Below are 27,315 nucleotides of genomic sequence, written 5' to 3'. Positions count from 1 at the left end.
ATCACAGAGACAAGACGGTTCTTTCTGTGTTTAACCGCATCCAGTGTTCCTCTTTCATTCTGACCACAACGTCTGTTTAAAACAGCTGCTGCTCAAGCGCACACTCAGAGTCGTCGGCAGGCTGTAACACTGTTCCTTATCTCTGAACTTTGAACAAAGAATACAGTAGAGCTGTCTTGCATAAGTTAAGGTTCGTTACAGTATTTACAAAGCTATACAGACAAACTACGCAGATAATTTCTCCTGCCTGAAGCACTGATGGCTGCGATGTTTGGAAGCGTGTGCGTCATGGTGACTCTCCTCATGTGTGTTCTTGGAGGCCAAGCGCTGGACCTGCTGAGGGTGACTGCAACATCAGGGAGTGAGTACCAGACTGAGTGAAAATATAGTCACAGTTTATACAGCTTAGAGGTTTGCTTTAAGGCTTTATTTATGTCATGCTGTTGGTTTTAAGTTGTGTTTTTATCCCTGTGCTCTGTGAATAAATAATAAGGATTTTATTGTAAGTTATTCACTTTTAGAATTGATGATAATTTGTCTGTGATGCTGCTGTTACACACTGAAGATCTCACTCTGCTAAGACGTATTTCTACCTGCCCTGAGTGGTTATCCAGTCATTTTATGAAGCTAATGCCATTATTTTATTTTATTTCTACCCTGTAAAAAGTGTTTTATTTAATATTTAATTGATTTTACCTTTTAAAGATGGAGTAAATGAGTCTGAAGAAAAATTGTTGATATTCGGTTTTGAGTTCAGCATATTAGAATATTCAGGATTTACAGTCCCTCTCATTCTCACTGCCTTTCACTTCACACTTCCATGGCCTTTCCCCTGTACTGTGCATGAGCACGAATGCCCCCTTTCTCTCTTAGCTAAAATAGTGTTGTATGGTTTGGTCCGTGCTACTTTGTTTCTCAATTACAGAGCCAGGGTTGTGTCTGAACACTAAACCCATTCTCATTCCCAGGTTGTCAAATACTGGGGCTTTGTCTCGTGTGCACAGGGCGCTTTTTTAGCACAGAGATATTCAACTTTTCACCCATTGGCCAAATCTGGTCCTTGATAGGGTGCCGACTGGCCCACTGAACATTTGCTTTTCTTTTTTTTTTAATTTAAATTTTTGTTGATTTTGGTTAGGGTGGTACATGACGATTCTGCATGTCAAATGAGACATTCAGTCTTGACTATCAAAAATAATACAAACAGGGTAAAAGAGATCCGTACAAGAGGGGGTACAGTACCAGTCCAATTCTGCCAAAAAACAATCAAAATAATAAGATTAAATTTGAATAAATAAACACATTACAATTGACAGTGACAATAATATACATAAAAAAAGGAATAAATGGAAATACAAAAAATTGGCAGGGCAAGACAAAGCAAAAATCACACTTCTGGGCCCCCAAACCATCCAAAATAATTCCAAAAATCCCTCCAGATTGATCCTTGAGCATGGTTAGGACCTGCTGGAGTTTCCTTTAAATATTTGGAGTTATTTCCTCTCATGCAAGTGTAGAACATATGTGCTAGTTGGCTGTAGTCTTTGCAATGTGTTCAAGTGTAACTATTTGGTCAAGACACAGGCTACTTGAGGCGACGCACCAGTCCCCATCATTGCCACTAGTTCTTTGATGTCTGTTTGGTGTGTCTGGGCCTTCAAACTGTTGTTTTTGTTGTGGGTTCTTTCACACAGAATGCAAATATTACACAGTAATGTTTTTGTAAGAATGAGGTTGATTTTTCAGAGAAAGGAAACAAACAAAACAAAATTATAAAGACAATGAACTTAAGGACAACTTGTGGAACAGCATTGCTCTGCAGTCCGAACCAAGATGGGAAGCTTTATTACTTCCTTTGACAAACATCCAGATCCACTCCTTCACAGGCAACTGGACTTGCTTGAGTATTTGAAGACATTTCACCTCTCATCAAAGAGGCTTCGTATATATAGCAAGCAAGTCCAGTTGCCAAGGATATAGCACTTAAGATTACCGTGACCTGGATGACTGAGAATCTTCACCAACATTAAAAAGCATCAAAATAGAGCGTGCTAAGGGAAGGATCCCCCCCAAACCCTTGACAGAGGTCCCACCTAAGCCTAAGTCTAACCTGAATGTCCTTGAATCCCAGAAACTGGCCCCTAGCCTCCTGTCATTTTGTAAAAGTGGCCCCCAGGCAAAGCAAGAGTGTCACTGCTTTAGCGTCTTTAGGTGAAGCACAGCTGAAATACATCCTAATACATGCTCAGTGTTGTGAAACGTTCACTGTTAGGTTTAGGCAACAAAATATCTTGGTTATATTTGGAAAAAAAAAAAAATCATGTTTTTGGGTAAAATACGTACATGACATAAGTAACATCCGTGCATGACGACCGTATGTAAATTATGTAATGTTGCATTAAACAGCAGTCTCCTGGGTGAAAGTCCTGTTTTGTTTGACCCATCAACCTCCCTCCCACGCCACATGGACTTTGTTGCTCCTTATACTACGTCCTTTGCCCTCAGCGTCAAGTATTGCTGTGGATGGATTTACACTGAATAAAATTGAAAGCCTGATGTGACTCATAAATACGCTAAAGGCTGCTTTTGGCGTTGATATCATGTGCCAAGGGCTGTGACAAAGCGTCGATATCTGATGACCTGAGGATGAGATCGACCTGGAACACCGTTTTGTTTGTTTGTTTGTTTGTTTGTTTCAAGCACACAGAACGTGAGCAAGCAGACCCTGAGGAGAGGTTTGCTCTGACAAAACAAACAAGAAAGCAGGAATATAACACAAACTTTACACAGAAGCAAATATGTTACATTTTGTGTATATTACGCTCTGCTCATGTTGCACATTACATGTGACTAATTGTCATTTCTTCCCTCAGCTCCTCCCTCCACTCCCAGAGTGCATTGCTGGTGTTCAAGCTACCCAAACGTGACTCTTTGCTCCTGGCCCGAACCCTCTACCTCCCCTCCGACACACTACATTGCCACCTACAGGTAAATCTGACAGCCGCCCTCCTCCTTCATCTGTGTACTGACCCAAGCCACTGACACCTTTTAGCAAAACACACTCCAGTCGTCAGGTTTCGTTAAGAAGCTCATTTGTATTTGTGTTAATGTGTTTGTCAGTGAGCGACACAGACTGCTGGACACCAAGCAGTGCCAACTTATCCAACCCGGCTCTTCATCCTCTGATCTGACTTCAACATTGTCATCCTCGTCTGAACGGGTACCAGCTTTATTTACCCTCAAATCAGATAGAGTGTATCTCCAGCTGGAGAGGGGGTTTCCAAAACTCAGTCTGATTTCAGTCGAAATGAAACCAAACACACGTCAATAATCAGTGTGAATATTATGAAAATATTACAGTAATGTTGATCCAGACACTCTTAACTGTATTTCCCAATTGGTCACGCAGGATTGGCTGAGCTTTGGAAAACCCCTGTTAACATTTCTTGTTAAACAGAAGCTGTAATCAACATGCCGTGTATGCATTATGTATTTATGGTGGTGGGAATTCTCCCAAGTGTCCGTCCTCTCTTGCACAAATCTATATTTTATTGTAAGTTTTTAAGATTAAGTTTTAATTTTTTGAATACATAAATAAATAAATGAGCTGTCAGTGTGCAAAAATTAAAGTAGTTTTGAGATTGAGACATGAAATATACTGCAAAATATATAAATGATATATTTATGAAGCTATAAATAATACACACAATTTAGCATCACATATAGTCATGTGTTTTTTTTTTTTTTTAGTTGTGGCACTGCCAACTGCCCAACCTGCGGCTCCTCACTGACTACATCTTCAACGTCACAGCAGTTTATTCTGGTGGAAGCAGCTCCCATCTATCAAGCTTCATGCTGGAGGATATAGGTGAGAACTGACATGATAAATATTCCAGTCTACAAGAGAATAAAGGAAGTGATAATGTATACTGTACATACACTTTCATTTAAAGCTCCTGTCTCTCTCTCCTCTCTGTAGTGAAACCAGATCCTCCCGTAAATGTCCGGGTTTCCCCTCAGGACGTCAGAAACCTGCTGGTGCAGTGGTCTCCTCCCCCTTCTTGGGCTAACCTAAACATCTTCCCCCTAAAATACCAGATACTATATCGATGGGAAAACAGGGGCAACCCGAAGTCTGTCAATGTAAGAATTATTTACATCAGCAGTAATGACAGCAGTGTGGTTTGAAAACCCGGTACTGAACACACACACAGACACCGCAAGAGGAAGTTCACTGTTTAGGTAACTGCAAGAATGTTTAAAGAAGTTCCTTCATCTGTGGTAATCCCTTTCATTTCTGCTAAAACAATGCTGAAAATGTATTATCCCCATGTATTATAGCTTTTCTCATGGGTTTTAAATGTAACTATACAACAGTACTTCTTATATTGTTAAAGCTGTAGTAGGTAATTTTGGCTTAACGGGGGGAAAACCCCAAAATAACCTTTGAGCATATTCTAATTTTAGTGATCTTAGAGAACACTGCACTTCCTCTCGGCTTTGTTTTCAGGCTTTAGAAAATCTAGCCTGAGACTTTAGCCGATCACAGGTCATTTAAGAAAGAGGGCGTTCTTATTGGCTATTCTATAATGCAGATGTCCTTTTGTAAAAGCCTGATTCAACAGTGAGAATCCTGCAGAGAAAGCTGCTATTCCAGCATTTGCAACAACTGCCTACACTGCAAAGCAGCCCAAAAAAGGAAGACAGATGTATCAAAAAGAGAGTCTGACAATAGACAAAATAAAACTTGAAAAAGAGAGTGACGACTGGTTGCTCTGTATAAACAAACATAGATCAAAATCTTGGGTCAGGTGCTTGTGGAGAACAGGAAACAATAGGATCGGCAGGAGGGCAATCCAGGTACTCCAGGTACTACTAAAAAATATAGAAAAATCAGGAAGAAATATTAAAAAGCCTTTATTCTACAGGGGTTAAAGTTCTCCGGCACAGCGCTGGATTTCCGGCGTGGCGAAGTTTCTGTCCAGCACAGGCAGAAGTGCTCTACAGTGCGAGCATTTCACTTGCATTTGCCCCTAAAAATATATATATGTGCAAGCCGGGAAAATGATTTAGGCGCACAGTGTGCGAGTAAACACAACCTACTGTTTACCATAATCGGCATCAGACGTTTTTTCATCGATAACTGATCAAATAAATGTATTTTAAAACTCGCTCCTTTGGCTCTGATACAGCCGTCTCGCTCCATGCCTGCAGTCCCCACTACATTGGGCTTTGTAACAATGTCCCGCCGGCAGTTGACCAAGCTGATTGGTTACACGGCACAAGTGATAGCCAATCAACACTGACGCCTGTGCATGCTTTCATCATGTCACATTGAGACACAGAGCACAGACGGAGCAGGAGAGGCTCCGGTAAGCTAGCGGTAGTTTTGAAGGTAAGGTAACAGAAACCAGACAGAAACGAAAGTTGCAATAAAAGTCCTCTATGCTGAAGTTTTAAAGTCACCACCACAACATTATATGATCCATTTCAAGGATGACATGCTTGCCCAGAGGTGAAATTTCGACATAACTGCCTGTTTAATTCACATCAAGCGCAATACAATTTTGCAAACAGCCTAAATGATTTAGCTTCTAAAAATAAATAGCACCAAGGCAAAAAGGTACGGTGGCCCTGAAGGTCAAAACACAATAACATTACAGAAAACACAACGACATTGCAGAAAACACAACGACATTACAGAAAACATGACATTTCACAAAACACGACATTTCACAAAACGCAACGACATTTCAGATTATGGAAAAGGTAGGGCTGGTAGGGACAACACCTCTTGTTTCTAATTGGGCAGAACCCAACAGTGTAACGTCATTTCCTGTTTCTACTCAGCTGTGTCCGTGCACGAGTCTTAAATCGCGTTGGAAAGAATGGAGGACGAGATGGCGTTAATAGATGAATATTTTGAAAGAGGACATACATATAATGTCATTCTTGATATGCTTTCAACCCACCATGACATTAATATGTCCCTCGGAACCCTGAAAGCATGGTTGAAGGAGTTAGGACTGAGGAGACGGGGCAACTACTCCTCAACAAATTAAGTTAGAAGGGCCATAATATCAGAGCTGCGCGGACCTGGACAAATGTTTGGCTACAGAACTATGTGGCTGACATTAAAGCAAAGTAATGGTCTTCACTAAAAATCTTCAACGGGTAACGTTACCATCTATATTGTCCAGTTAACCATCATTTTCAGCACCTCCCCCTCACCCCACATTGGCTAAGGTTACCTGTACTTTTTTCTGTTCTTTCTTCTTCAGACTACTCCTCTGATGAGCGAAATTCAGCCTTTCCTCTGATTTCTTCCTCCTGTATTCGAGGAAGATCTTCAGTGATGGCGTTTTTGGGGCCGCATCCACCGCAGCTACACAAACAGAGAAAAACTAGTTTTGACAACCTTGCTGAATGTGGCCCAGGTTGTGTTTTGGTAATTCACGTTTTATATGAGTGAGCCCAAACATCAATTGTGAGACAGGCCGCAGTTAAAAATTATACATAGCATGTTAACCTCAGTTAAACGTGATATTTTACCTGAAGTTGAGCCTGTGACGTCCTCATTGTGCGTCCCCTCGGCCTCTTTAAATAATGCCAATGTCTTTCCGCAAGACATGCAGAGATTTGGCAACGACTCATACTTCTTTTCACAATGTGGACAGTACATGTTGTCTGCTTTCAAAGCACATCACAGCGTCTACACTTCCGCGTAGCTGACCATTCACAAAGCGTCATTTCTTGACTGGTAGCGAAACAGCCAATCACATCAGCTTATATTTTAGCACGTTTCTCTGGCTGCATCCATTGAATAAACTATGAACTGACTCGGGTTTACAATCAGAAACAAGAAGTGTTGTCCCTACCTTTTCCGTAATCTGAAATGTCGTGTTTTGTAAAATGTCGTTTTGTTTTCTGTAATGTTGTTGTGTTTTGTGAAATGTTGTTGTGTTTTCTGTAAGGTTGTTGTGTTTTGTGAAATGTCGCTGTGTTTTTGTGAAATGTTGTGTTTTCTGTAATGTCGTGTTTTTTGTGATGTGTTTTGTGAAATGTTGTTGTGTTTTCTGTAATGTCGTTGTGTTTTTGTGAAATGTTGTTGTGTTTTGACCTTCAGGGCCACCGTAAAAAGAGATGTAGGAGCTATAAGTCAAAAAGTCTGGTAACCACTGAAAGTTTAATCTTTTTTTTCTAAACTCATTATGCTATAAAAGTTTAATCTGAAAATAACTACTAAAGCTATAATCTTTCAGATTCAGAGTTCAGGCACACAAATCTTCCGTGCTCCACATTTCAGGCACAACATTTTTCTTGCTTTAACCCCTGATTCTAGTTGCTAAATCGTTAAAAGAGCCAACATGTTTGGACTGTTGCAGGTCGTCGTCAGGGCTGTCAATATACAACACAGGTATGGCCCCACCTATATAGTGGGAGGAACCAATTGGAGGCCATTGCATCACACATCACCTATATAATGGCATGACAGGTGAAACAAATAGACAGTGTTGCTAATCATTTAGCCTTCTGCTAACCAGAACCTAAGGCTCATGGCTGCAGCTTCAAGTTGACGTTTATATAGCCTACATTAGCTAACCTTAGAGCCTTGAATCACAGTGTGTCCTCCACCTCACTGCCCGTCACTACACACCACGTTACAGGAAGAAGAGCAGGCAGCAGCTCCAGAGACGGACCCCCAGTCAGCAGTTGCAGCAACCCAAATCCAGCCAACACAAACCCCAGAACTGAGGGACCTGACAGCCACGACTCCCAGCCAGATCAGCAAACTTTCTGTTGCTGCCGTTACACAGGTTAGATCCAGCAGCAGCGGCCAGGCCACCAGCCTGCCGTGACACCCAGCACTGGAATTGTTTGAAGTCTGAAGCTCCATCTCCTGAGCTGCTGCCTGCTCTCCTCCCCAGGAAACAGTCTACAGTGGCAGGAAGCGAGGCGGAGGGACTGTGGGGTGGCTAGCTTGTTAATTCTGGTCTCACTTGCGGGCTGAGAAACAGAGAGAGGGAGAGGGGGCAAGGAGGGCTTGAGTGAATGCGATGCATGCAGCTCTTCAATGAAATAAGATTGAATAAATCAGTGTATGGGAAACGCTGGGTAGCTGTATGAAGCCTGCATGGTTGTCTGGATAGTTTGCCTTCTCATTTAAATAAGCGTTGAAGGATTAGCTTGACATTTTGGGAAATATATTTATTCATGTTGGTGTTTATTACTGAGCTTTGACAGGCTAGCTGTTTCCCCCTCTTTCCAGTGTTTGTGCTAAGCTAAGCTAAGCAACTCCTGGCCCCAGCTTCATTTTTAAAAGACAGACTGGTTCAATCTCCTCTTCTAACTCTTGACAAGAAAGCTGATAACTGTTTCTCAAAATGTCAAAATATTCCTTTAAATCAATTTAGTCAAGTAGAGGATGGTCTTACTAAAACATATCCTATATTTTCTCCTCCAGCTGGGTCCGTTTGAGAGCACCAAGGTTGAGCTGAAGGGCCTGACCCCAGGAAGGACCTACGTGTTCCAGGTGTGTGCGAAGGAGCTGCTGGGTCTGGGCGAGTGCAGCGACTGGAGCTCACCTGTAAAAATCACCATACCACGAAGAAAACTGTAGAGACTCTCCCTCTCACTACCTGTTTTATTTATTCATGTCCTGTCAAGCTAGCAGTGATGTAACTGCAAACAGGTCGCATCTTTTAACTGCACAAGAAATGCAAGCAACAGTTATTGATATTTATTTTATTTATAAAGAAGTAAATGGACGTTATCTGTACAGTGTAGTGAACATTTCCATTGACATTGTAATTTATTATTTTGTAAAACTGATGGTGGAGTTATTTGTCTTTGGAGCAGCTGCTAATATAAGATTCATACTGTAAGACATTTATAATAATTATTTATCAGTGTCAGGTGGTCTGATCAGTTTTTACATGATCAGTTTACGACCTGTTTTGACCCTCTTTAAGACACATTTCACATTCTGAAATTATTGTGTGGCAGCTCCACATTTATGTGAAAAACTGAATAAAAACAATGCATTCATATTGTATCCTCAGCCCTGTCAGTCAACAACATCCACCACAAGCGGGGTGACAAACTCAGAGTGTCTGACACCCAAAGAGAAGGAGGGCGGTTTGGGGAGGTGTGTGTAAAACTTTTCCGGGCTGTACGTGCCGGGACCGGGGATAGCAGAGGAATAATTAGGCTTCTTAGTCCGTTTCTGTATGGAGAAGGAGGGCTGGCGCTGGCGGTAAATGTCCGGGCTGGTGGTGTCGTATTTTGCCGGTCCAGGGCTCATGGAGAGATCTTCGGAGGGAGCTCCGACCTTCCTCCGGCCTGAGAAGCTGTAGCTGGCACTGGAGGGTTTGTTGGGAACATGGCAGCCCAGCAGATTAGGGAGACTGTAGCTGGAGGGACGAAAACACATGAGCAACAGAGACGTTTCATTTCAGCAACAGTTTCTCTGATTTAAATCTGGCAATATTCGGTTTCTCAACACTTTCCCCAATCCCCAGCTAAACTCATTTATTCCCACAGAAGATGAAAATATTTTAAAACAACAAATATCACAAATAATTACTTTTATTTTTTAAAGATATCAATGGTATCCCCAAAAAAAGCTACTCAAACAGGAGTTAAGAGTTAATTTGTTGAGAACTAAAACACAAATAGAGGTTTGGTTTGAAAAGACATTATATGTGGGACTGACTTAAAATAAATTAAAATGCTCATGTTCATCATATTGAGGGAACATATTATCCCATAGAGCTCTATACCACAGAATAAATAAGTCTAATCTCCAGCTTTAAGGCTCATTTATACTCAGTGTTAGATACTGACATGGACGGGGCCTTCTGTCTGTACTCTGCATTCATGTTGTCCATATTTGTGCATGTTTCCTGAGCAGTATCATCAGGAATCATGGGGGCAGTATAGCCAATACTTCAAGTGTGACATGACCACAGTACACAACAAAGACATTTTAAAAATGGCGGTACTTTTTAAGGGAGAGGTTAAGTGAGTGGGTCAGAAATTTCAAACACCTATACGAGGTTACTTCACCCAGGCAAAGGGACCAACAGTTACTACAGAACAGCTAGGAGATTGGATGGGAAGTAAATATGAATGGGACAGTAGCAAAGGAAAGGCGGAGGTTCGTGCTGCCCTCTAGTGGATGTACCTATGTCAATGTACAGGATGTTTATAAGTTTGTGTGCAGTGACAGTTACAATGTGCGAAATGGAAATATTATTTTTGTACTTAATTGGAGTATAAACAAGCCTTTAATGTCTGTGTCCTGCTGTCTTCACCTGTTTGGCGCTGGCACAGCGTCCACAGAGCGATATCTGGTGCGGCTGCCGATGGTGTATGATGGTGGTCTGTGGTGAGCGTTGAGGGGTGGAGCCCTCTCTGGGCTGTAGGCCCCCGGCCCTGGAGTCTGGAATGGCTCACCTATCAATGCGAATAGAAATTAATTTGGAAAGTTTTCTTTTCTTTATCACTTTTATTAAATGAATCCTCTTCTAATATTTTGATGGTGTGATGGTTTAAAGACAAACACATTCTTTACCTAATTATCTGGATGTAAATATGTCTCATTTATCCAGCATCTATCAGTCAGTTCAGTTTGCATACATCTCTACGCAAGGCAGAATAAGAGTGCTTCTTTATGACCAAGGTGCAACAACAATAAACAACACTACATACAAGAACACAAACATTCATACAGCACAACACAGTCCCTGAGCCTGCATATCAAAGATGTGTGGAGAGCAAGTTAAAATAATAAAAACAATATAAAATGGTCAAAACAATAAAACAGGGGTCATTTATATCACCTTTATCATTCCCCATGCGCCTCCCTCTGCCCAGAATGGAATAGGAGGGGGTTTCCATTCGGCCAAACCGAGTGACCTTGGCGTCAATTTGGTACCTTGGTCCTGGGCTGCAGTCCACAGAGACCACTACATAAAACAGGAAGCACAAACAGTCATTCAAAGACACCTTTAGACCTCATGAAATGAAGTAAACCACTTCAAGACATGCATTTCACATTTAAAAAAAGGTATTTCACAGCTTAAAAGATGGCCTTTTCATACAACTGGGATATCATTGCAGAAGACAGACGCAAATACTTTTGAATTTGGTGCTATATAACCAGAGAAAACAGAATACAAAGGCTGCGGCATTGTGCTTTTGTTCTAAAGGCAGAAAACCTCCAACTACCAGAATGCAGTGCACCGCAACGCTACAGCCTTACCCTGCCTTCTCTGCTCTGATTGGCTAACTCTGACATTCTTACCCTTGCTCTAACCAATCAAACTCCTCTCACCTAAATCTAACCAATCCAACCAGTGACAGCAACGCCTACTAGCCAATCATAGCGAGCGTAGGGCGGGTCAATACATCGTTGTTCTGTCCGTTGGTGGGTGACGTAAGACGTAAGAGCTCGGCCGTTAATCCAAGGAAACAAAATGGCGGCCAACTAGCAACAAACTACCAAGATTTACAGCTAAACGGTACGCTTAAATACATTTTTGACAATATTTTAGGTGAGAAATATGCGACACAGTAACATAAATTTGTTAATATTGGATCAGCACTGCCTAGTTTTACCGTCTTATCTGAGTTTGAGAGGCCACAGGTCATTTACTAACTGCCCACATCATTATGATACAAAGCTAGTTGAAAATCGCCAGAGGGTCCCTCTGATTAAAAACTGTGGCACTGCAGTTCAGTATAACAGATTAAAACATGTAACAAGTTAGATAACTCACTGGCACTGCTCATGCGGCTGTGAAAGGAGTATGCAGGGCTGCTGGGCTTGGTGAAGTCATGGTTGATGTATCCGACTGTAGGGGGCAGCCGGTAGCGTCCAGGGCCCGGGCCTGACAGAGGAGGAGGAGGAGGAGGACAGTGATGAGAATGATGCAACAGATACAGCTCCGTGCAGCAGTATGGCACACCCACTGCTCTTTGGCTCGGGCTGTGTCATCTCTGATGATTTCCATATGGAGCTCTTTCTCTTATTTTCTATGGTTAGGCATTTTAACGGTCCTCCTCTACGTGTTTGGGAATGGACTCTAAACAAAGTAGACATCTCAAACAAGTATGGAGCAATGGCTGAATAATGCTGTGAGAGAATTTCATAGTGAAAACCAGCTATAATAAAGTCCATGTGGATGCACACACACACTGACACACACACATACAGACTTCTTAAACTGACCTCTTTCTCTAGCAGAGATTATCGGCCGTTTCTTCACCACCTCCTGCATGCTCTGCCGGCCTCTTTCTTCCACCTTCTTCTTTGTCCTCTCCTCTTCCTCTGTAGGTCCTCTATCACTTCAGACAGATTCTTTTTGTGTGTGTGTGTGGCTCCCTCCAGGTGATCCGCGGCCTCCTGGGCTGAATTATACATGACCGTGAGGTGAAAGAAACATTATCTTGACCGGGGCCCTGGTTACGCCCCAACCTGCTCTCCACATCCTTTTTCCCAAGGTCCCCTCAGGACAGAGGGATTTCACAACATGGGTCATAAAATGACTCTGAGGGGTTAAAAAGAGGAGAGACAGTGATTGCCTTAGACACATCTTTAAATAAAGATGCTTCTGTTCAGCTTATTGTGCCGTGAACATATTAATTCAGTTACAGTGCTTTGTTTAAGTAAAATTTTAAAGGGGTAGTTCACCCCAAAATAAAAAAAATCACATTTTTCCTCTTACCTGTAGAGCTATTTATCAGTATAAATTGTTTTGGGGTGAGTTGCAGAGTGTTGGAGGTATCGGCCATAGAAATGTCTGCCTTCTCTTGAATATAATGGAACTAAATGGCACTGGGCTTGTGGTGCTCAAAGCGCCAGAAAAATATATTTTTTTAAAGATTAAAAAGCTATGTCTCTGTCCAGAAATCATGACCTGGTTACTCAAGATGACTATTTTCTTTCTTCTGAACTACACCCGACGACTGTATCACTGAGCAGAAGGAAGTGTGCATCTACTGCTAGCTCACCTAGCACCACTGAACTAGCTCAAGTTAGCTCAGCCAGGGAGGACGCTATTAATGTTTACATCTCATGCTATCACGAACAGCCTCTTGTCCATGAGTAGATGCACTCTTCCTTCTGTGTGTTGATACAATCATACAGTGTTCGATAAAAAGAAAATAGTTCCTACGTGAAACTGCTCACAACAAGTGTAGCGACTGCAGGAAACAAACTAAAAGTCGCTGAGAGGCTGAGGCTGGGCCTGGGTAACTTGTCTGACACGCCAACAAGAGATGCGCCAAGATCCAAAAATATGTTAAATAAATTTATTAATGAAAAGAAATCAACTTATAACGTGCACAAACTTATAATTAAGATGATTACAGCAAAGAAGGAAAAGTGCGGTCAACGAAAAAATACAATGACCCACTCGCCCTTTTTCTCTGACCAAAAAAACCACACAGGTGAACATGAGTTGCTCAAATTGATTGAGTGTCATCGCCCCATCCATATGACCTGACTTTCCCAATACTGCAATCACAAAATAACAAAAAAATATTCTAAAACACTAATTTAACATTAATTCATGGCTCCTGCAACAAGGCCTGTAGATTATCTTGAGTAACTGTTGTGATTTCTGGAAAGAGATATCACTGTTGAGTTTTTCAGATGTATTTTCTTGACGCTTTGAGCACCACAAGCCAAGCGCCATCTAGTTCCATTATATTGGAGAGAAGGCAGACATCTCTACAGCTGATATCTCCAACACTCTGCAACTCACACTAAACAGTCTACACTGATAAACAACACTACAGGTAAGAGGAAATATATGTTTGATTGTGTGGTGAACTGTCCCTGTAAACCACTGCTACATCAATCATGTCAGCCACATGTAATGTAGCTAATTTGTTATCCTATTCCGAGGCATTAGATTACTACAGCTGACCTGTGGTGTGTGTGGTGAACCTCTCAGCTACAGTATGTAAGCTGTACTGTAACTAATAGCATCTCAGTGCACATGCTATTAAAAATGAAAGCACTTCCACTCATCTTCTGTTGCTGGTGGATATTTGACAAGCTCAGCGGTGCTGTAATGAAAACCAGGGATTGGTGAGTATTAAGATTGGTTCAGGTTGTTTGTTTTTTTTAAATCTCTGTAAATATAATTTTAGACCAGTGCAAAATCTCTGAATGATTCGCTGCCGGCCAAAGTAGCTGGTAAATTTAGTAAGGTGATGTAACAGTGTGCCAAATGGCTTCTTCCACAAAGGAAAACAAAACAGACAAACAAAAAAACCCAAGCTTTTGAATATTGAAAAATCTCCAGGGATGTTTGTGTGTTTTCTCTTCTATTGGCTGGTAAATCAGTCAGACTTAAAAGCCTAAATTTATAAGCACTGAGTAGTGGGAAGTAATTACTGTAGGTGCATTTACTCAAGCACAATTTAAGGTACTTGTACTTTACTAAATCTTACAGACATCACGGTGGTACAGTGGTTCGCATTGTCACCTCACTGCAAGAGGGTTCCTGTTTCGAACCCAGGGTGGAGGGGTTCAAACCCTGGTGTGGGGGAGCCCTTCTGTGTGGAATTTGCATGTTCTCCTCATGTCAGCGTGGGTTTTCTCCAGGGTCTCTGGCTTCCTCCCACAGTCCAAAGACATGCAGGTTAATTGGTGACTCTAAATTGGCCATATTCCATACTAGGCCACCACTCCTGCATCTGAAAAATGTCAGCAGTGTCAGAAAAGCCCAGAGGAGAATTAACCTTTAGCAAAGACAGAAATGTTTGCTTTTCAGCGTGAGAAACCCAGGTAGAAATTCGCCCCCCTGCTCTCCTATTCTTTCTTCTAATACTATGCCTGAAGGCAGAGGTAACTAAGGCCTCACGAGCAGAGCCATGACCAAGTTAAACCCCACACTGGTTAAATATTAAACACCAGTGACTCGGAGTGGTCTCAGGCTCAGTAATAAGACTCTGCCGTGTCACCAGCAGGAGAGGAACACGCTACGCTGACAGGAAACACAACCACTGTCTTAGGTTTCCCTGATAAACAGTGAGACAATGCAGCCAGCGTGTCCCATCACTGGTGTGGGACTGGGTTTGAGATGCAGCCTGGATTCATTAGGGAAGATGTCAGCTTTTTATTGTCTTCTACAAAGTCTGCATTCCTAATTGTTTTTTTTACTTATCAGGAGAGCATTCACAGATTCCAATGAAAAGGAAGAAAGAACTAATTAGATTTAGGTGCAGATAGCTCCACCATGTGGCCAGCAGTTTTATGTTTGTGCTGCCTAACTATGAGGTGTAAAAGCTTTTCTTGGCCAAACGCACATGTTCTGCCACTGACACTCTTGCCACTCCAGGAAATTTCATTTTTCTGTGGTTGCTAAATTATTATAAGCTTAGCCAGTATTCTTAAACGCATTTGGTCTCAGTAACCACATTAAAATGGCATTTGCAGGATCATTAGTGCAGTCTGGTCAAAATTAGATTAATTAGAATCACTTGAAAAGTTGGACAATATATCTGGAGTTTGTATTTATTTTTAGAAAAGTGAGTAAGGACTTCTGCCACGACTCAACCTACTTTCCAAGGCACATGGAGAATGGGGAGTAGTCTAAAGAGCAGTGGCAGCCACAGAAAGTTTTCATAGGGGTGGCCAGATGGTGCTTAATGTACATTAAAAGTACCAAAAACATTTTCCCTCTGAATTAGAAAATGTTTTGGGGGGCCACCTGGCACCCTATCGGGGCCCAGATTTGGCCTGTGGGCCTTCAGTTGAGTATCACTGGTGTAGGATTTAGGGGGCTTCTATTGGCAGAAACTGAATATAATATTCATAGCTGTGTTTCCATGAGTTTCTAATCACCTGAAAATAAGAATTGTTGTGTTTTTGTTACCTTTAGAATGAGTTTATATCTACAAAGGGAGCGGTTCCTCTTCCACAAAGTCCACCATGTTGTCTGACAGTAACCCAAAACTCATGTTTACACATCAGCCACTGTAATCATCCTACACGCTTGGCATGAGAGGAGTTTTTAGTTCTTCAACCTCACCGCTCCATGCCACCAAATCCTACACACTGGACCTTTAAGGAATCACATACTGAAACACTTTGGTTTCTTAATTAATAGTTTAGTTTTTAAAATGCCACTGCTGAAGAGGTAGTATGATGAGCCTGAAGGTCACAAGCTGAAATGCATGTCTTATGATAAAGTTGTCTTTAACTTTTTAAGTGTTTGAGGCAGTTCTGGATTAAGCCACAGCTTAAAAACTTTCAGAATATAAACTCACAAATTTAGGGATGCCAATGTGGCTTTGGGGTTGTGATGCCGAATATGAGCCACAGTTTGCTCAGGTGTAGAATCTGATATTAACACAAGATGTAGAGTTTATACAGGGTGTCTACAGGTCCTTAAAAAGTAACAACAGTAAAGCTTCAAAGGTCATTAAATACTCTTCAGTTTGAATTTGTGAGGTCTTAACTACCACAAACATTTTATCTAATTTCATTTAACCATGTTTAAATTTCTTGTTGTGAAAATGAGTGAAGCCTTTCTATCAGGGTATGAAGTTAACAAAAATATTTTGGGGGCAATTTTGGCCCCCACGGTCTAAAAAATGGGGGCATTTTCAAAATGTTTGGGGGCCATCAAAAAATTGTAATTATGTTCTAACAAAAAGCAAAACCAACTAAGATAGCGTCTTCAGTAGAAACCACTATAAATAAAATAAATAATGGGTTACATAAAGTTATGGTTGCAAAATATCACTCAGATTTCCTATAATTCAACCAGTTTAAATGTGATGATTTAACCATTAATCTACTGATGGCAGTAGTAATGTTTCACCACATTACAGTTACTTTTACTGTTAAAAAGGCCAAATTACTATAAATATATACATATATACACACATATATATATATATATATATATATATATATATATATTTAAAATTTAACATTCATTCTACCTTGATTTTTCATTAATTTGTCATCGTGTAGACACAGATCACCCAAGAAATGGTTAATTTATATTTATGGTACAGCAAAGCCCCCTCCCCTTCTCTATCAGATTACTCTCACGTAATCAGTGCAATCTCGTTGATTATGTCTGGAAAATGAGTTGTAGACGCGACGGTAAATTAATTTAATGAAAATAAAATTATACTTTAATGTCAGATTGTAATACTGTTAAAAATATAAATACATATAGTTGTTTCAAAAACTTGGGGGCAATTTTGTCCCCCAGAACATGGCTTTTGGGGGCATTCTTGGATAAATTGCGGGCCAAATGGCCCGTGGCCCTTGCTAATTTCTGACACTGCTTTCTATGTAAAAAAATGTTACAAATCTTCATAATACTTCATACTTACCTGTTGGCAAAATGTAGATTGACTTATTCACTCTAATAACCATATTCCTACAGAACACTTTAGGGCTGCCATGATTAGTCGACTAATCGATGACTAATCGACTATTAAAATAATCGGTGACTATTTTAGTAGTCGACTAATCGGTTTGAGTTATTTTTCATAGAAAAGTACTATAAAAGTACCCCAAAATACTCTTACTGCAGCTTCTTACGTTCAGATATTGGCAGCTTTACACACTCTCATGTAACAGTGAACTAAAACCCTTTGGCATGAGTATGAAACAAGACATTAGATGACGTAATTTTGGGGTTTGGGCGAGACAGACCGACATTTTTCAACATTTTAACACATTTTTCGATGAAATGATTAGTCGACTAATCGAAGAAATAATCGACAGATTAGTCGACAATAAAAATAATCGTTAGTGGCAGCCCTAGAACACTTATCTCTGCACAAGAACACATATATACTACTCACCTGCAATGCTTACCTGCGACACTTAAATAAGTAAAACATGACAAAAATCTGTCCTACATTTGGTTAAAAGGTGTCTTAAACAGGTCTAAAAAGCATTTCATTTAACTGTCTGATACCTGTCAACACCCTGATATAAAGAACACTTAAGAGACCACTGACCAGACATTTTATCTTTGAAGTCACATAATTTGTTGCATGCATTCTGTTTAGTTTAACAGTGGATTTAAGAGAAAATTACATTCTATATTCAGGTTATTAAATGTCTTTTTTGTTCATATAAATCGCTGTTTGGAAATATTTGAGTTCAGACATGCCAAGCAAATCCCGCGGCAGGAAATGTGTTGTATTCTGAGCAATGGGAGCTTACTGATATTAAAGATACCCATAACTGGAGGAGTGGAGATCTGTTTATCACTGTGTTTGCTTTGGTGTGCACACAACTCATTTCCAAACCCTGTGTTTCTGACAACATTTTTATAGAACATCAGAGATCGATAACAACTTCAGTCATTGATATTTTCTTTACTAACTAAACATAACTTAAGACATAAAACATTAACTTTATACAGTTTTAAATATGCTGGTACGATTCAATACAAAAATAAAGGCAGTGAAACGTCTCCACACACAAACACCATCAGTCACATACTGTCGCTCACATCAAACACATGAATGCTGGGTGAACCAGTTTGGCACTTATATAACAAAGCATGGTTTAGAAATACTGTTTGATAACTTGTTACTTTTTTCTTTGATTTGCAGTATCCATGGACGCTGAACAGCCACTAGATGGTGCTTCGGATCCACAGGAGAAACTCAAAAACAGGTCAGGAAATACTTTTAGATGCTTGAGCAACAGGTCTAGTTTGTTTGAATCTGTTTTGATCAGCACATTTAGAGCAGGTGCACACCAAACGTCTTTACAGATGCCCGACTTATTCATACTACAACGTCCTTTGAGAAAGCAGAGTAGTCCACATGGTGTCTCGCTAATGATGATGCCAGTATGTCCGTGGCAAATCCACTTTCTCAGTTGCACCTTTTCAGACAAAAAAAGTGCTCATGTCGACTGGAAAAGATGCATAAAAGAAGAAAATCCCAGAGTTTGTTGTTGGATGTCTTCTCACGGCCACGGCTGGTGTTTGAGCGAAATGTCCAGAGCAAAATGTCTTATAATTCCCATATACGAATACAATCTCTCTCTCACACACACACACACACACACACACAGAAACACACTCAGTTCTTTTCTTGACTTGTTTTCTGCTCGTAAACGTAGCGTGTGCTAGGATTTATCCCCTTGGAGAACCTGAATTAAAAGACAAAAATCTGTTACACATCAGCTTTTATAAAACAGAACTGTTTTTGCTTTGTGTCCGTTTGTGCAGCACATGTCTGCGTGCATGCGTGTGTGATTTAGATTTGCGTGTCCCCTGCATTAGTGATGCTTACCTACCTGGTTGCGAGCTTTGTGGGATTTCTGCATCAGCACTCGCCACTGGTCGTACAGCTTCATGGACATGCTGCTGCAGCCGTAGGCGTGTTTCCGCACCCAGCCGAAGAACTGCTTCAGCTCCCTGCGCAGGGTGGAGTTGGAGTCCCCACTGGACTTTGAGTCGCAGGAGCCCGACATCAACCGCTCTGCGTGAAGGGAAGAGAACGAGGGGGAGAAAGGGAGACTGTTGGAGTTAGACTGGCTTTTGTGTCGAGTAATGAAGCACCTCACAGAGCAGCAGTGGCGTCATTACAGTTAGATATTGCAGGTCTACCATACACTAGACGGTTTTGAAAATACTTTCAAAAGACTATTAAAAGAAAGTCAGACACCCTCATATCTAAAGACAAGTGAGTTTTTAGTCACACACTTCAAGATTTTGCAAAGACTTGGGATCTTGCAGGGTCACTGCAAGACTACAGCTAGTTTCCTTTTGAGATTATTCCCCATCCTGCTCCTGGTGGAAACTATTACGCCAAACTCCCTTAAAGAAATTACATATTTACATTTCCTTACGTGTCCGCAAAAACACATAAGTCTAGAAACACAAGATAAAAGGCGTCATATGTGGACAGTATACTTGTCAATTCAGCATCAAAATAATCCATAAAGATAACTGTATTTGTGTACAAACTTTACATTTTGGATAAAGAAATAATAGAGAGTGCTGCACTGGGTTACGGCTCTGTGTAGTTAGTTGTAAAAAAAACAAAAAAAAAAAACAGGTGCCCTTCAGCAACTCGCCAGCTCACTCAGTGTAAAAGTCCATGTTACAGGCAGGCAGTCAAAAATGGCAAACTGACAGTAGTTAAAACTCCTTTATCAATACATGATAGAGAGTCTTCATCAGGGTGTAAAATGCATTGGAAACAGGTGTGCTATTGAAGAGTTCATGTATATTAGTACAACTTTACAGGGTCTACAAAGGATCACCAACCAGCAATATATGTATAAAAACATATCATCAATCATATTGAACACTTAAAAGAGAGTGTATAAAAATGTCTTTGTTGTTTACCACTGTATCATGTGACCTGTGTCACATGACCCATCACATGAGCTCTTAAACAGCACACCTGTTCCCAATGCATTTTACACCTTGATGAAGACTCTCTAGTCGAAACACATTAGTTATCCATGTGTTAATAAAGGAGTTAACTACAGTCAGAGTGCCTCGGATGTATTTTTGGACTGCCTGTCTGTACTGTGGACTTTTACATTTTGGATTTTGTAGCCTCTACTCAATTCCAGCCTCGATTGATTAGCTGCCCTATTTTAGTGTGAGGAGACAGTGGGAATGAGAGGTGAACCTTTTCAAAAATGAGGATTTTTCACTAAAGTAAGAACTTGTTGGTGGATCAGATACACGTCGAATTAAACACCTTATTTACTCCACAACTCCACCAGTTTCTCCTCCTTTTCTACAGTATATGAGAACTGAGACTTTGTCACGTTCTTGCACCTCCCTAGAGTCCCCTCTGTGTTTACTGTCTATTAGGGCTGCCACTAACGATTATTTTCATTGTCAACTAGTCTGTCAATTATTTCTTCGATTAGTCGACTAATCATTTTATTGAAAAATGTGTTAAAATGTTGAAAAATGCTGGTCTGTCTCGCCCAAACCCCAAAATTACGTCATCTAATGTCTTGTTTCATACTCACGCCAAAGGGTTTTAGTTCACTGTCACGGGAGTGTGTGTAAAGCTGCCAATATCTGAACATAAGAAGCTGCAGTAAGAGTATTTTGGGGTACTTTTATAGTACTTTTCTATGAAAAATGACTCAAACCGATTAGTCGACTACTAAAATAGTCACCGATTATTTTAATAGTCGATTAGTCATCGATTGGTCGACTAATCGTGGCAGCCCTACTGTCTATTGAGTTTGCTGCTTCGTGTTTGGTGCAGGAAAAAGCGCTGCTATCGGTTGTTGGCACATCACTGAACTTGGCACGAGCCAAGACAAAGAACTTAGAAGGAACTAATAATATTAAACATGTTTAATTTTGCCAGAACGTCAAGACGAGAAAGCTCAGACTGAGTTTTATTGACCACCTTACACTTAAAATCAAGGTCACGGAAGCATGCACCAAACTTGTAAAGATGATTTTATTCCGACACTACAAATTTGACTGCATCACTGAAATCACTTGAAGTTGTTTTTTGTAAGACCAGCATTAGTTACATTCCACCACTGCAGAGCAGACTTACAGGAAAACAGAAAGAGCGTCTGAGTAGTATTAAAGAAAAGCAAGCAAGGATGAAGTAAGACTGCTCAAGATGTGTAGTGTACAATATGTGTAGGCCAGTGTTATATACAATAAGAGCCATGAAAAGTTCAGGCAGTAAATTCACACAGTAACTGAGAGGACCCTTTTTTCAGTCTGGTGCTTTTGCCAAAATTCATGGGAAGTTCTTGGAAACCCTTAAACTTTTCTACAACCCATGTTTTGTTTTCACAGTCATGGCCATCATTCCTATAATTTATGATAATATTTTGACTCAGTAATTTCATTGTTAAATCTGTGGAGGCAACAAGAGCAGGTAACCACAGCCGAAGAGCATCCAGTGAGGCGAACAGCACGAGTTAAACCATGTTCAGCGTTCCTGTCTCGATCTTTTTATCAGGTCTTTGTGAAGCCCTTTGTGTTGCAACTGAAACATTACATAATCAAAGTCTGGATTGACTTTGTAGTGTTTGGGTTGGCAGTGATTTGATTTGGTTTGGCTATGATTTTTGATTTGATTTGATTTGACCAATGCATCTGCCCTAAATAAAACTGCCAACCCAAAACAAAACAGGCAGGGTGAAGGGTAAAGAAGTGTAAAACAGCACCATCTTCTACTTCGGCAAGGCGGCCAGTTTCCAGCAGTGGGAGAGCGCTGTGGGACGTGTGGTGCACCGTGTTATAAAACAAGCTTTAGTGGCACAAATTGCTTCTTTAAATGGACCAAAAGGCTCTCAGAAACCGAGAACAAGAGCAAGAAAATGTTGTCTGAGTAGTCCTGTGAGTGTGTGTGTGTGTGTGTGTGTGTGTGTGCTCACCACTGTGGGGTGTGGATGCAGCAGTAGGATGGCTCCACTCGCTCCAGATCCCAGCTTTGCGAGAGCCGTAGATGCCCACGGGGTTACAGCGAACCTGGAGAGGATACAACATTATGGAATACTGACCTAATCTGAAGCACACTTACACACACTGACACACACAACCAGATCATACCTGGACAAAATACACTGTTCCAGGTCTCAGTCCAGCCAGTCTACAAGATGTCTGATTCCCGACGTCATCCATCACCTACAGGAAAAAAAAATGAACACAAACATAGGAGAGTTGGAGGTCTGACCGCAGTATTAAATACCAATGTGCATGAACTAAAACACAGGGCAGAGTCAAGATGTAGAAAACACAACCACAAACCATGTACAGACCTAAGCATGCATGCACACCACATTGTTTAGTGACTCCTGATCAGCATGTTTATGAAAATGTTTTAATGTAATCGTGCCCACCGGGTAAAAGTCTGCTCTCTATTACTTATTACAGAACTGGATACGCTGAGAAACATTCACAGGAGCGTGCACAGGTACTCGGAGCATACAGGACAGCAAAAATAAAGACAGGCGGATAGATAGAGACATAGAAACGCCCACACACTGCAGTTAATAATCTTGTCTAATAGTCCCCACTTTCTCTCTGGCATTCGGTCTGTAAACACTTGTTAAGAATGACTACAACAGAAAACAGAGCATGGAAATTACAGGCATCAGAGGGCTAATGATGTGACGTGGGGAAGCCAAATCGGCAGAAGTTACCGCCGAGCTACTTTACAGCCATATTGAAGGCATTAACAGCTGAGATGTATCCCTCCATTCCTTAGCATGACCTCATGATTAGGGCCGGTTCAGAGGGAAAACGGCGTTTTGTTTTCACCACCAAACCCTTAAAGCCACTTGGATTTAAGTCTCGTCTCTCCCTCGAAACGGTCTCATCCCTCCGCCGCCTCTCTCCACTCCCCTTCTTTTCTTTTTCCACTTTGCGAGCAAAGACTTGCTTATATTACATCTGTGTAATTCCCCCTTAATTACTGGAGAATCTTCACTCGTACCCAGAGGACTCATATGAATCCTGGGAAGCACCATCTGCACGCCTGAAGGTTTTACACTGTATTTTTCATTCATTAAAAGTTTGAACGGAGGTATACACAGTGGCTCTGGCCTGTGTTTTTCTCCTGATCAAAACCTGACTTCTAGATTTATGGCTGATGAAAGTTTTTGAACTGTTAACCCATCTGGCAGAGGAGGCCTCAATCAAACTAGATTAGGGGTGATTACAGCATTAGGATGAGAAACAGCTGGGGCAGAGCTGCACTGATGTATCTGTTTGTGCGTACGAGACAAAGAGAACACATTTATGTCTCTTATAACTGCACGTCCTTGTCCTTTACCTTCCAGTCTTGGCTGTCCTCCAGTCTGTAGCGGATCTGGTATTTGGCCTGGAACAGGAAGTCTTTCAGAGCGGGTGGGGCCTCCCAGCGAACACTCAGCTGGTCCTCTAACTGTCCGACACGACTCACCGTCACACCTGATGGAGGGTCCGTGGTCACTGGAGGAGGAGGAGATGGAGGAGCTCATTAAATAAGAAGATCTCATCAACAGGTGAAACAATGAAAATGTGCCAAGAAACATACCAGTTCCAACTTCTCAAATATACAATATTGTAGACCAAAGCATTTATTGATTAATCAAGAAAACAAATTATTAAATGCAGTGCTAATTTCATCACATCCACTTCTAACAAGTCAGGCTCAGAGCCAAAACAGGTTCGCAATAACGTCCAACATCCCAAAAATTACCTCTGCTGTATGAGGACATTGAGCGCTAATCATTGACACTAGGTCTGCAACTGTTTTTTTTTTTTTTTTTTCATTGCGGATTAACCTACAAATTATTTTCCTGATTAATCAACGATTCTTTTAGTTAATAAAGTGTCTCATAATAGTGAAACAGGTGCAAACATCTGGCGTTTTTGAATGAAAACATGACTAAAATTATTTTTTGATTATCAACATAGTTGCCGATTTATTTTCTTTGATTAAACAAATTGTTGCAGCTTTAAGTGACAAGGGAAATATGGAATATTACCAAATATTAAATATAAAAGTGTAGAAAAATGAGTCTGCTATAAATTATTTTGGTTTTGGTGATGCATCGTAGCTAAAACACAAGCATACAGGACATATTGAGCGTCACTTCCTGTTGCCATCTTTGTGTTCCTTTTAAAGAATACAGTCGAACCATGTGAAAGTGGTGAACAATCTACTTTACACTAACATGGTGTAATAATTTCACACACATTGACAGGAGAGAGGGATCTTTAAAGCAGCACCAGCAGGACAAGTTAAAAACAGAACATTGACATATTGTGACCATTTAAAGTTGTTCTGGTGAACACGTTAGCAAACAGTTGCATATTTACACACAGAGCAACAATATCATGAATACGGAGTTGTGTCTCTGGCCACCTGACAAATGTGAGTCTAATACAGAGTGCTGCAGGAATGAGTACTAAAAAGCAGAAATGAGTTAGCATTTTTGCACTCCACTTCCCTTTTCACTTTTTTTTAATGTTTTTTCTGGATAGATGCCTGAAATAAAGGCAGTTGCTAGCAAGTTGGCAAATGAAACTACAGAATGTCATAATGCCAAACACGGCTATACAGCCTTGTTGGTTGGTAGCGTTCAAGTCATGTGACCCTGGTGTAGTACTTTTGTAGCCTAACGTTAGCTTTAAACTTCTGGCGACTGCATTTATGCTTCTAATATTATAAAAGTGGTGTTTGAAGATAATTTGCAAAGATTATCTTGCTGAAAATGTGTAATTATCCTGGTTATTCAGGATAGCTTATTTTCTGCAATAATCCAAAACAACGCAACGCTAACATCAAGGTCAGCCTACAAAACACATCATCCCTGCAACCCTCTGTTGATTCTCTTTTTAGCTCAGTTTTGTTCTCCACCCACTCCTGAGGGAAACATCTGGCTCTTTAGCTGCTAAATGCTCCTCAGTGTTCACCACCTAGTTGCTAGCTTTGTCAGTTGTGTGTTGCTGAGCAGTAGTGTACAGATTTTTAGTAAAAACAGCTGCCTGCTGCTGGAGATGAGGTTAATAAGAGCAGTGACAATAACCAAAACAGTAAAAGTGTGGGCAGGAAAACCAAAACAGTGAGCTTAAAGATGCTAAAACACTCAGTAGAGTTGAGGAGAACTGTGGAGTTGAATGATAATTTTCTGTTAGTTTGTCATTATAGGCGACTCTATTAACTTTACACACAGTCATTGGACCCATTGCTAATATAACATTATGGATTAGAGCAGTTTTAAAGATTTTAGTAATGTCCTTATAAAAAAGTATGCCAGACAACCTGCTGGACTTCTGTTAATTTTTGGAAAAACAGTGTGTGACTGTCTCAAATCTAAAATGTTCAAACAATGATTTCACGAGAGACATAAACCAGAGTACTTCTTAATTTATTGCAGCGATTATCAAGTATATTTCCGTCCTAAGAACGTAATAATAAACTGCTGGTGGACAGATGGACCAGATTATCATTTTTAGCCAAAACTTCATAGCTTGGGGGGCTTCTTTATACACTTTAAGGTTACATTTGCAGGGTCAAGAAATCCACTCAATTCAAAGCACTAGGAGTGATGTCTTTATGTGTAACAGCTCATTGAAGGATTGTTCAGCGTTGGCGGAGGTTTGTGGTCTCCGGGTGCCTTAAAGTTTCTGAAGAGTTGACTTGTGTGAGCTGGAAGGGGCTTTTTCATCTGACAACGATTATCTTTTCGACAAACAAACATGCGCTGACAGACCATTATTTTAAATTTCCTCGCGTTTTGTTTTGGGCTTTTGAGATCGTTTCAATATCAACTACAGTTCCCCTTTTTATAATGTCATCCCTTACCAATAAACAAACACAGCAAACCCAGGGGAAAGAAGAAGATGGGAAAGATTCAGTGGAGGGGAAAAAGTGGGAGTTGACATGAGAGTTTTAGAGGATTTGTTTCTGGTCCCCAGTGCTTTGGAGGAACCGGAGACTGACTCTGAACTAAAATGTGTAACTTCAGACATGTCACTTTGTACTCATGGGGGATTTAAAAAGTGGAAAACCAATGGTGGCACACACAGTCATCCATCTTAGAAAAATATTTATTTTCAACACAAAAGTGGAGAGGAAAACTGAAGTTTCAAAGCTTTGGTAAAACATCTTGGGTCAGTGTTTGCCCAAATAAATGACTAGTATGTGCAATTAAATGGAAAAACAGAGTGTGTTCATCGGAATAACTGAAGCACTTAAATGTATTTTTCTTCTATTTTCTTTCCTGTGCAGGCTTAATATGGTTTTTAAATACTTAAACTAGTGAAAATATATATTTTAAAGGTTTATCCATATATCTTAAAACCAAGATTTTGTTATCTCGGGATGACGGTTTATTTTTTCTCGTAATAACTATGGGCAGAATTTCCACTTTTAAGAATCATGTTTTTATCCCCCTACTTTCCTGTTTGAAGTTTGATTTACTCTCTAAGAAATCTCTGAACAGTCTTTTTACTTTCTATATTTCATTTGGCAGAACAGAGAGTTGATAAAAATCCTGATATGAGTCCACAGCCCTACTCTCTGATTTGTGGATGTTTGGATGTTTTCTTAGAGCAGCACTGCCAGCAAGACTCAAGGCTGAAAAAATACCTTAAAATCCTCTGCACTTTGTCTTTTGGGTAAAAGAGAAATCACTGAATGATCATAGACTCTATAAAATAACAGACGTAGGGGCCCTGACGTCACCAAGTGGTTTGTGGACTCATGTTTTGAAGCCTCGAGTTTGGCATTTCAGCTGTCATCATCTTGTTTTTTGAAGCCAGAAGTGACCATATTTGGATGAGAGGGTGGGGCTGTGGGGGAGTCGGGGGT

General features: G+C 40.6%; 3 protein-coding genes across 5 annotated transcripts in view; 1 reads left to right on the top strand and 2 right to left on the bottom strand.

Moving 5' to 3' along the window:
* The first annotated feature begins 13 nt into the window (after positions 1 to 13).
* On the top strand, positions 14 to 9,048 carry ebi3 (Epstein-Barr virus induced 3). Of its 2 annotated transcripts, XM_033641948.2 has the most exons (7): positions 14 to 361; positions 2,874 to 2,988; positions 3,121 to 3,220; positions 3,751 to 3,868; positions 3,980 to 4,143; positions 7,668 to 7,817; positions 8,465 to 9,048. In XM_033641948.2, the coding sequence occupies exons 1-7, from the start codon at positions 259 to 261 to the stop codon at positions 8,618 to 8,620; spliced, it is 906 nt and encodes a 301-aa protein (XP_033497839.1). In that variant the 5' UTR covers positions 14 to 258; the 3' UTR covers positions 8,621 to 9,048. The 2 variants fall into 2 exon arrangements, with proteins under 2 accessions (XP_033497839.1, XP_033497840.1); XM_033641949.2 differs by lacking the exon at positions 7,668 to 7,817.
* Positions 9,049 to 9,067: 19 nt separating this feature from the next.
* Positions 9,068 to 12,284, bottom strand: odf3l2a (outer dense fiber of sperm tails 3-like 2a). The gene is made up of 5 exons (XM_033642818.2): positions 12,236 to 12,284; positions 11,784 to 11,894; positions 10,845 to 10,970; positions 10,317 to 10,458; positions 9,068 to 9,413 (listed from the first exon to the last, which is right to left on the bottom strand). Exons 1-5 carry the CDS (start codon positions 12,282 to 12,284, stop codon positions 9,068 to 9,070), a joined length of 774 nt encoding a protein of 257 aa, XP_033498709.1.
* Positions 12,285 to 17,138: 4,854 nt separating this feature from the next.
* The window catches only part of crlf1a (cytokine receptor-like factor 1a), a 28,818-nt gene continuing 18,641 nt past the window's right edge, over positions 17,139 to 27,315 (bottom strand). The window contains exons 5-9 of one of the 2 annotated variants that reach the window (XM_033641947.2): positions 23,788 to 23,945; positions 22,563 to 22,637; positions 22,388 to 22,481; positions 19,300 to 19,488; positions 17,139 to 19,156 (exon numbers count right to left, since the gene is read on the bottom strand). In XM_033641947.2, coding sequence (XP_033497838.1) covers positions 19,140 to 19,156; positions 19,300 to 19,488; positions 22,388 to 22,481; positions 22,563 to 22,637; positions 23,788 to 23,945 — 533 coding nt within the window. In that variant the 3' untranslated portion in view covers positions 17,139 to 19,139. The remainder of the gene's footprint in view (positions 19,157 to 19,299; positions 19,489 to 22,387; positions 22,482 to 22,562; positions 22,638 to 23,787; positions 23,946 to 27,315) is intronic. The other variant, XM_033641946.2, reaches the window with a different exon arrangement.

The sequence above is a fragment of the Epinephelus lanceolatus genome, chromosome 15 (assembly GCF_041903045.1).
Source record: "Epinephelus lanceolatus isolate andai-2023 chromosome 15, ASM4190304v1, whole genome shotgun sequence".
In the NCBI taxonomy this organism is placed as follows: domain Eukaryota; kingdom Metazoa; phylum Chordata; class Actinopteri; order Perciformes; family Serranidae; genus Epinephelus; species Epinephelus lanceolatus.
The sequence above is the reverse complement of the archived record's forward strand: the minus strand, read 5'-3'. Positions and strand labels throughout refer to the sequence as shown.